General features: G+C 41.9%; 1 protein-coding gene across 1 annotated transcript; it reads left to right on the forward strand.

Annotated features, from left to right (window-relative positions):
• Positions 1-2,738: 2,738 nt before the first annotated feature.
• Positions 2,739-7,184, forward strand: PGRMC1 (progesterone receptor membrane component 1). The gene is made up of 3 exons (XM_066339893.1): positions 2,739-3,096; positions 4,905-5,060; positions 6,219-7,184. Exons 1-3 carry the CDS (start codon positions 2,775-2,777, stop codon positions 6,308-6,310), a joined length of 570 nt encoding a protein of 189 aa, XP_066195990.1. The 5' UTR covers positions 2,739-2,774; the 3' UTR covers positions 6,311-7,184.
• Positions 7,185-11,055: the final 3,871 nt, after the last annotated feature.

Raw genomic sequence — 11,055 nt, forward strand, 5'->3', positions numbered from 1 at the left:
GATTAGAATCATTAAATTTGTTCTAAAAGATGAATTAAATCTACCAGACAAGATACACGGTGGAAATAGTGCAGTAAGAAGAATGATGAGGTGTAGCAAAGCTAATTTTGCTTCATCTCTAACAGATCTATGCTGCTTATTATAAAACACAAGTAGGAGTATTTTAAAACTGTTTGAACTATCCTGACTTGCAAGGATATGAAAGTTGTCTGAGTTCCACTGTTTTCTTTAATAAGAAGAAATGTATAATTAATAAGAAGTATAATGCTATCTTCTTATTAATTTATAATTAATACTATGCCGAACACTATGCTGAAGTTTATCAACACATCTCATAGATGTAAACAGAATAGTTGCAAGGAGAAGGCCACTGTTGTCTATAAAATGGAGAAGGAAATCTGTGCGGGTGCATAGCTAATGCCAGTGGTGTTTAATTAGAGCTAGAGCCAACTCCTCTCTGACTAGAACCTCAGTTATGTTTAAAGGAATTGCCAAGTAGGCTTGCTAGAGGGAAATGTATAACAAAGGTTCATGAATTTAGATATTTCCAACCGATGTATTATAATTTTAGTCATACCTTTTATCTCTAAATATCTGTTCTTATTTTTTGCTTAAGGTGCATTCTAAGGCATACAAGTATTTTTTTATAAAGAGCTGAAAAGTTGGGCCACTGTAACTTCTAGTAGCAGCATTTGCATGGCAAATAACTTGAGATTCTATCAATCTTGGCAATGTTTCCTGGCCCTTCTTAATCTAAGAATGAAGTGTTCTTGAATAATTTCTCTTGGATACTAGGCATAAAAAGCTTCATTTTCCCACCTTAGTGTCTGGTTCAAGGTCAAATTCAAGGTTGAATGGATTGTTTTGGAATCTTGGGGTTTTTTTCTTGCTGTTGAAAAAAAAAATGTAAAATATCCCTCCACATTTCTGCTTTTTTTTCTACGTCTATTCCTCTACAAGATAATATCAACACAATGAAGTGTGTCATATCTACACTAAACAGAATTGTCTAGGTAATACAGCTCACAATTTTAATAATTCTGAAGTTTCAGAGATTTCTCTAGTATCCAAAATAGGGTCAAAATGCAGAGCTACTTTATTAACAAGTAACTAGATCTCAGTAACTAAATCAACGAAACAAGGAGTTTTTCAAGTTACACAGCAGGTGGAAGCAAAAGAAAAGTCAGTTCATACCATGACAGGAGAGAATTAAGTTGAAGTGCTGATCAATAAAACAAGGAGCTTCCCAAAGGAGACAGCAGGTGGGACCAAACACCCTCCCTTGCAAGAGCAAATATGTCTAAACATCTTAGTTCTCAAAGTCCTTGGTGTATCTCAAAAGGCAAAACTTCATCCATATCCAGTGACTCACAGTTAAAAATTTTCCTAACACTGAGAATTAGAAAGTAAATGAAATGCACTTCTTTCAGTTCTCTATCTACACGTCCCAGTGCTACATTCAGTAAAAGCTGCCTTCTTTCCCCTGAAGAACTATCTGCCAAGCTATAATGTGAGATCAGGTTAACAGCTGGACTTCGTGATCCCAGGAGTCTCTTCCAACATTAATGATTTTATGATCAGGGCTGGTAGACTGCATTTCTTCTCTACACCCTGAGGTACTGACTTGTGTAGAGGGAATGATGATACTCTGGCAGGGCACTGGTCTGTGTTCTTTTTAAAGGACACAATTTGCAGAAGCAACTACTCAGACCCAAAACATCACTTATGCTTTCTCACACTTCATACGAAGGAGCAGCTGTCACCAGTCGTATTCTACCTATATTTGGGTTTCCATTTGCTCCACCATACGAACACCATACCCAGCTGATACATCCACCTTAGTGTTTCCTTTGGCCTGAGTTTTAATTTACCAAAGCCTCCACTAAGAAAAAACATGAATACAGACTCTGTGACAGGACAACTTTCTTTTTCATATTATATTAGTAAATCGTGGTTGCTGCTTCTGTAGTTTTGTGGGGCCTGGAGGTAATATCTGAATGAGAAAGCCCCAGAAGTTTGGTAATTTCTTCCCTTTTCTTCTATGTTAAGTTTGACAACATTTCTAGAGTAGTCAGAGAAGCTGCTGCCTTGCCAAGAAAACAAAGATGTGCACTAGCCCAGCTGGAGCGGGTGCAGGATTGGAAGGGACCACAGTGGGTCATCTGCTCCAACCTCCCTGCTCAGGCAGGGTCGGCCCAGAGGCCCAGGACTGCATCCAAATGGTTCTTGAATCTCTCCAGCGAGAGACACTCCACGAACTCTCAGAACAGTCAGTTTTCCATTGCGTAGTCACTGCACAGCAAAGAAGATCTTCCTCACGTTCGGGTGGAACTTCCCGGGCATCAATTTCTGCCCGTCGCCTCTTGTCTCAGTGTTTGGCACCACGGAGCTGAGCGTGGCTCCATCCTCCATCCATCGGGGCCCGGCTGGTTCGCACAGCCCATCGCGGCAGCCCTGACACGGGTCTAACGCCAGCCCGAGGTCATTTTTCCCAGAATTTCTGCGGAACCGTGTGCCGCGGAGCCGCCGCAGCGGCCTGCGTGACCCGACCCGCGGCCGCCTCGCCGGGCAGCGAGCGGCCGGGGAGCCGCCGCCACGGCCGGGCCCGCACCACCACCTAGCGCCGGCGGCATGGCAAGCCCTGCCCTCGCCCTCGCCTCGGCCCCGCCGCCCCTCCCCTCCCACCGCCCCTCGGCCCGCCCCAGCGGGCGGGGTGCGCTCCGCGCCGCCGCTGCGCGCTCCGAGCCCGCCGAGGCGCCGCGCAGTGCAGCGCCATGGCCCGCGAGGAGGTGGTGGTGGCCGGCGAGGAGGGGGCGGCGGGCGAGAGCGGCGGGCTGCTGCTGGAGATCGTAGGCTCCCCGCTCAACCTGAGCCTGCTGGGCCTCTGCCTCTTCCTGCTCTACCAGATCCTGCGGGGCGAGCGGCCCGCGGCCCCCGCGGGCGACGCGGACCCGCCGCCGCTGCCCAAGATGAAGCGCCGCGACTTCACTCTGGAGCAGCTGCGGCCCTTCGACGGCGTGAGCGACCCGCGCATCCTCATGGCCGTCAACGGCAAAGTCTTCGACGTGACCCGCGCCAGGAAGTTCTACGGGCCCGGTGAGGGCGGGCGGGGGCTGCGAGACGGGCCCGGCCCGGCCGCTCGGCGCGTTGTGCCCGGGGGAGCGCGGGGCGGGTCGGGGCCGGTGCTGGCCGGCAGCGCCTTCGCTCAGCGGGGATCAGCGCTGACCCCATCCCGGCCCTGGTCCCCATGCGGGGATTTCGAAAGGGCTCGGCTTGCTTGCAGCCAGGAAGGCTGCGCGCCTCTGCAGCGCTGGGAGAGCCGGCGGCAAGGGTGGCTGCTGCCGCCCGGGCTCCAGAGTAGGGCCCCGGTGTTGTAGGAACTCCAGCTTCGCCACTTTACCTTATTATTCTCGGTATTTTTCCCGTGGCAGGCTGCAGGAACCATAAGGGGTTGGGCGGCTTTGTCGGCCTGGGTTGCCTTTGCCTGATGGCAGGCTGCAGAAGCCAAGTGTTGACATAGCATTCCCAGCTTTCAGTGGGTATCACTCTATTGCATAATATTTATACCAAATACTTGGCAGTTTAGATTTAACCGGCTTTCTACCAGGAGCATAGTTCAAATATGCAAAAATGGAACAGCCTATACTCGTAGAGCAGGCAGTGATGATGTGGATGGGAATATGTGAACCCAGGTGAAAGAGTTTTATCACCTCCATGAGGGCAGAGGATTTTATCAGAGGCTGCCTGTTAAAACGGCTCACTGAGGCTTGCTGATTTGTACCAGGATCTGCCTGGCATAACCATTCCTGAGCTCTCCAGGCAGCCTGGTAGCTGCAGTAGTGAGCTGCCAGTGCTACTTGCAGACAAGGAGGAAAATGCAGGAGACACCATGTTTTTGAAAGCATTATGTTACTACTTATGGGCCAAACATAGACAGGACTGTCACTGAATGATGCCAGGCTATAACTTTGCATTCTGCAGCAGTCAGGATGATAGGTACTGCGAGTTAGATGTGCGGCATTGTATTTGTGAAAACTAAAACCCACTTAACATAAGGTCCAAGCTTTAGATGCTGCCTTCCTTGATGACAGTAAAAGCTGCCTGTTGCACCTGACTTGGTAATTGCTGAATGGTTCACCACAATGCTTGGCTAGTTTAGTTTTTCATTTTAATGGAAAAGTAAGATTCTTTTGATTAATCCAGGAAAAAGCACACTCTGGGAGTTGGGCACATGCTCTACAAAAAGCAGAGTTCACATCTAACTTCCTTAAGCTCCTTTTAAAAGAACTTTGAATGTCTAGTTGAATATGCTGCATCTCAATTTTTGGCTTGTCATGCAAGCAAGTTAATCATTAATGAAGTTTAGCAAGAGTTTATCTTGATGTCTCTGATTTGCTGTGAGCTGCATGTTTTGATCATTTGAGTTCATCTTGCATTTTGTTTTAATAGATGTTTCCTCCAACTTGATAATTTCTAGTGCCTCCACTATATTTTCTGTCAAGCCATCCTTTTATCTCAGGTCAGGAGTATCTGTTAGAAAACATTTATTTCACCGCAGACATAGAAATCCTTCCTCTGTTTCTTGTTCCAAGTATGTGTGTCCCAGTCTGTATGATTATCCTTACCCTGTTTATATGTGCCATGCACCATTGTGTGGTTTGTTGTCGTGATGTTTCAGCAAACCTCAATATCTTTCTCCATGATTTTATTTCTTGTCCTCTTCCTCTGTTTTCTCTTACTACCAATTAGAATAAAACGTTAAAACATTTCAGAAGCTTGAGGCACCTGATGCATGGCTCAGGGTAGAAACTCACCATCTGTTTTAGTTTGGAGACTCTGATCTACAAAGATAACGTAGTATCCATTTCCTCTGCAATAATGCTGCCTGTGTTTTTATTTTAAAGAGGGCCCGTATGGGATCTTTGCTGGAAGAGATGCATCCCGAGGTCTTGCCACTTTCTGCCTGGATAAGGAGGCACTGAGGGATACGTATGACGACCTCTCTGATCTCAACGCTACACAGCAAGAGACCTTGAGGGACTGGGAGTCACAGTTCACTTGTAAGCAATTTTAAACCTATTTACAAATAAGTAGTTAACTGGTAATAGGGGAAGCAATAGTTAAAAGGCTTTAACCAGCTGGAAGCATCATATATATAAATGATGGAAATTGCATACACCAATAACTAGTATAGTGGAAATAAAATGTGTTTTCTTTTTAAATCTAGTGTTGAAAGATTTACTATAACCAGCTACAATGGCGTTTTCTCCACATGATGTCCTTAGAAATCTCAGTCCTGACCTGATGTGCCCCTACTATTTTGGCCCTCTTCCTGTTTTAATTAAGACTGTTAATCATGCCACACTGAATGGCTGTTTTATTATGCTAACAAGCTTGTTGCAATAACCAGAATTATGCTATGAAATATCTGACTTAAACTGTTGGTAAAGTCTACCTTTACAAGAGTTGAGCATCAGGACTGACAGTGAAGTCCACTCTTTTTATTGCTGTGTTCCTATTAAATATGGCAAATAGTTGCTTTAAATTGTTATAACAACATTGCTAGTCTGAAATACCTGTAATCAGGGGCTTCTTTTGCTTTATTGAGGTTGACAGATAGGCAACATAGTATAGCTCTCAGTCCCTACGTCTATATGATCTTGCCATTTTTACATGCTCAAAAGAAGCTATAAAATAAATCAAAGGCTTAATCACATAATCGGATAACAGATCCATCTTTATCTTTGGCAGAAAGAATCTCCCTTCTGTCCTATTCTTTATACACACTACAAAAAATAAAACCTAAAACCCTTTCCAAGTTGTGTATATGCGTGCACATACATATGTGCGTGTTTAATAGATGTAAATAGTCTAACAATGCCTTTGGTTAAAAATCAGCTTTGGCATTAGCAAGAGAAATAATCTAGGAGTTTGTTTCTTTGGCTGGGTGAGTCCATCAGTTTGTTTTTATTCATCTTTTGGTTTAGGCAATGAAATGAGAGTTACATTCACTTCATATAGTTCTTACAACAACAGTAATAGTAGTTGGGTAATAGTTGATTTTAGCTTTTCTCCTTTCCCCCAGAGTTTGGAAGAAGTTGCTCAGAGCTTTTTTATTAAAATATAGCTATCCTGTTCATTCAGAAAACAGTTGGAGGAGTTTTAAAAGGTGTCTCTTCAGGGTAGAAAAATTACTTGGATTTTTTTTTTTTCCCCAGTTAAATATCATCATGTTGGTAAGCTGCTGAAGGAGGGAGAAGAACCCACTGTGTACTCTGATGAAGACGAAAAAGATGCAAAGAAAGAGTAGATGTTGCAGTGAGAACAATCTGTTTTTGAACCATAAAGGATCATTTGTAACATTCCACTTCTGTTTCACAAGGTGCAGCAGCAGCAAGGCTTACAAAAGGTCCAGAGGTACAGGGGATGGTTTCTTTTCAAAGATTTCAAATTCAGTGGGAAGCTTCTGAAGGTCTTTGATCTGTCTTCCTTTAAACCCACATAAATAAGAAGTACACATGACAAATGTCTGTGCAAAAGTAAACTGCAATTTTGGCAATAAAGGACTATTTTTCTGCTATCACCATTTAGTGCAGAATAGGTTGAAATCAAGTTTTTCATTACCAACCTAGCACTGTGGACACAAGCACATGAATAACCACGTATGTAACACAAACACCACTAAATCTTTTGTGTTATCTGCCCCCTGGACTGTAATTCCTTTAGAAAAGGGACTATATTTTGTTTTTCCACAAAGCATCATACTCACTTGTTGTGCACTGTAATTCATTATCATGTAAGATATTTTGGCTTTCAAGGTGTTACATTAGTGACTTGCAGATGAAACACTAACTGCTTTTAAAAAAGATTAAGAATTTTTGAGAGGTTAAATCACTTTTAAATATTGAATAAAGACTAATGAATGCTTGATGTATTCAACATGCATAATTCTGCCTAGACTAAAATTCTCTGTTCACTTTTAAAGCACTTTTATAGTGTTGCAGAAGTTTAGATAATGAGTGGAACTAGGCATCCCTAAAGGTACACCAAGTGTGACTTGACTATTGTTCATTCTATTTCCTTGTTAGTAAAAAGCGCTCCTGTGAATGTTAATGGAATTATATTAAACATGGAAGATCAGCTGCTCTTGATTCCTAGGTCTAAAAAACAAGACGTTGCTGGTATGGCATTGTAACAGTGTGGTTTTTTGGAGTGCACCTACGGCCTTTCTATGCCCCAGTCAGCCTCTCCGTAGAGAAGCTGCTTGAGAAGAATTCAGGCAGCAATTCAAGCTCACAACAACCACACAGGTTACCAGGCTAGGTCAGCAGAGAGGCAGAAGGCTCCCAGCCCCAGATCAATTTCCAGCAAGCATTTATTCCATGTGCTGAAGGTAAATCTGGAGACAAAGAGAGAGACCATATGGTTTCTATCAGTTATACAGTGTCCTAGATTCCTGGGTGGTAGATGGGGCAGGGCAGGGGGCAAGTGACCATAGCCTATGGGAAAAAAGGGAAAGGGGATACCATGGAGGGGGTGATGGACTTGTGAAACCCAAAGAGAAGATTGCACAATGTTTGCAAGGAGCCATGGGGGCAAAGCCTTTGTTATAACTGGGAGGGGTAATCTTCGCTTTTCCAGGGCAAGGCAGCTGGAAATTCCTTTAATTGCACAAGGGACTCCACATGGAATGATTAGCAAGTGCTCTTGTACATGCACCTTTACCTAGTGGAAAAACATTTCTGGTCAATGTAACTTACATAAGTTATGTACAAAATAAAACAGTGTAAGCTGTTTCTGCATTGAGGCCTTTGGAGGTTTGGAATGTTGCCATTAAAAGAACTGGCACAATCTCTCTCTGCATAACCAGCAATGCTATACCCATGGACCTGACCTTTGAGTTGCTTTTTACTTATTTGCTCTCTTGGCTTATCTCTGCTTAATTACTAGGCTTTTTCGTAAGTGACCTGCCTCCTACCAGAGATGGCTGGGTAAATGGATATGACCAAGCAAAAATGTAGATGTTCATCATCCAAAATACTTCCCTAAAACTTTCTTATAGATTAAAAGATAAATAATGATTTGCTGATCACTTGTGAACTTGTCCAGGTGATTCAGCTAGCACAGAATCTCCAGGGTGCCTGTATGGTGTAGTTCCCTCTATTTCAATTCTCTGGCTCAGCTGTCTGGTTATTTCTATTTGGCAACATGACCAAAATGATGAACTGAGTCCTGAGCAGGAAGGTGTAAATTAGGCAAAAGTGTTCAGAAGTAGAGTGTGTTGCACAACAGCAGCTTTCATAAACAAATTAACACAACATATTAAAGTGCCTGAGACCATCTGTGGTGAGAACAACTGACTCTCCCTCAGTCCCAACACTGTCCTGGGATTTTCTTTGGTTGCACTTCTGATGAAGATCGAGGTTGTTAGAGCCAGAGAACTTGTGTAAAGTGGTACTGTATGAACTACCTAACAAAGGTCTAGAGACATGTGTAGACCTTGTCATGACCCTTGTGTCACTATTTTATTTTTAAAGACATTTGTACTCCTTGCAAACTACTACTAATGATTTACCTCAAATTGGAAATGTGCTTTTATTTGTTTAAGGCAGAAAATAAAATACTCTTGCATAACAGTGGTGTTTGTTTTTATTTACTGCAACCAAATGTTATATTTAATACTCCCTAATGTTTCAAGTTTTCTATTGTCCTTTTCCAATGTGTCACATTATCCAATGCATAGATTGAGTAAAATATGTTCTAATGGAATGCTTGTAAATGCAGTTTGCTGGTAAAACTTTAACAGAATATTAAATAGAGAACACGCTCTATTGCAAAAACTGTTAGACAGAAAAAAAAACCCAAGTAATTGTTAATACTGAGCAAAAGCTGGAGCTTTGGGTAACCTAACCTTCAGTGGACCCAACCCCTGACTCTTAAGTTACTCCATAAGGTCTCCTGAGGAACTAACACTATTTTAAGTATTAAGCTGTTCATCAGAACGTTATGCATCATAAAGAAAAATAGTAACAAAAATGATGGAGAAAACAGGCAGTAACAGAAGACAAAGCTCATTGTTAATACTTCTTGGGGAGGAGGTATGACACTTCAGTAAGACTGTTACTTTTTCAGGGAAAACAGAGAATTTTTTGTAGAAGGAGGAGAAGCATGTCACAAAAGCTGCTCATAAAGCACCAGGCATGAGTTTTACTTTCTTCCAAAGTGCTGAAGAAAATGGATGTATTTTTAGCTTCCTTTCTAGACTTTTCATTACAACTTGAACCCTTGCTTCAACAGTGCAATGTTCTTTTTGCAGTCTTTTTGCAATGACTGCAAAAAGAACCATATCAGGCAGCTTATGAGTCTGTTCCTTAATCAGGTAGGACATGATGACCAATTAAATGCAGAAAATGTCACTAATCTCCCTCATCTGACATGTCCAAGACCTGTCAGAAAGATCTACTTCAAGATAAATCAAAACAATTGAGTCATATCTTCTTTCCAGCCAGGAAAAACTCATACTGTTAACTGCTTTGTAAAATTCAGCTATTCTTTAACCTGGACATCACCTGCCCTTAATCACCTTTATTGGCTCTTATGTCCTGCTGTTTCAGTTAAACAAGAGAAAGTTCAGTATTGAATGCTTCTGTTGAAAGTTATGTAAGGGGTTTTATGAAAGGTGAGGCATTTCTATGCATTGCCTGGAATCCCTGGATTAAGAAAAAAGGGCTTTATATTATAATTGCTGTATTGTATTTCAAGCAGATGGACTGATTTAATAATGGGCCTAGTGTATTTCTGTTTTAAAACCAGCCTGTAGGATTTTGACTTCAGTATTAAGCACAAGGTAAAACCCACAGGTCACATATTTTCAGCAACAAAGCATTGTTCAGCCAACTTCTCTTCACAGCAGCTCTATGACAAGGCATTTTTCACTTGTTCTCTACAGAAAATTAGATTTGATAGCAAGATCTGCAGTCTCAGGGTCCAACTTCATACATGTCAGAGTAAACTGTTTCCATAAAAAGCACACAGCCTCTTGAAACAGCAGCTGAGCACGTCAGGTTCAAAACAAAAGGTGTGAAATTATGTCAGAAATGTTCCATATTTCCACTGTGGAACTATATAAATGCTGCTTTTAATGCATCTTTTAATCTAATAAATGTTCTAATTGCCAAAACATTCTGTAATTTTCATATGTGGGATGTGACATTTATAACAACTACAATCCAATCTACAAAGCCATGCATTTTAAGTTTTGAAGAAAGCTGTTACATGAATCTAAAGATCAGCCTTCAGGATAATAAAATTATATTAAACAGTCCAGTGTATGAAAAGGTGGGGCTCGTACTAAATGTGCTGACAAGAAAAAGAAATTCTTCCCTGTGAGCATAGTGAGGCTGTGGCAGAGGTTACCAGAAGAAAGTGGATGCCACATCCCAGGAAATATTCAAGCCCAGGTTGGACACTGCTTGGAGCAGGTGGAAGGTGCCTATGCCCTTGGCATGGGGGTTGGAACAAGGTGGTTTTTAAGGTCCCAATCCAAACTATTCTATGATTTTGTGAAAAGTAAAATCATTATTTAAACACTTGAAATCAGGTTCTACATAATGTCAAATAGGAAACACGGAAGTTCTATTTTGGTATGAAGATTACAATAATGTCTCACATTTTAAAGTGCGTGCACATTTTATTAACTAACAATGTTTTACATGGAACGAGAACTTGGGAGATAAAGCAAATCCTCTATCAGTTTCAGTCAATACAGGTGAAGGCATGGAACTATTACAGAAATGGAGTATTTATTTGTTATTGGTTATTGTGACAGCATGTTGATAAAACACTGGAAATTTACACTGAAGGAAATCTTTAGTTCCTTCTCCCCCAGATTAACAAAAAGAATTACTTCCTCACCTGTCACCGAAAGGCCTGTCCATGGGAAATGGGTACTCATGGATACAAAACTGTCTATAGATTGACAGAGAGGACTTTAATCTGCAAATATTGCATAGAGAAAAAACACCCTTGGTTTGTCACAAGTGCAACTCAAAACAT

Source organism: Sylvia atricapilla, chromosome Z (assembly GCF_009819655.1).
Source record: "Sylvia atricapilla isolate bSylAtr1 chromosome Z, bSylAtr1.pri, whole genome shotgun sequence".
NCBI lineage: Eukaryota > Metazoa > Chordata > Aves > Passeriformes > Sylviidae > Sylvia > Sylvia atricapilla.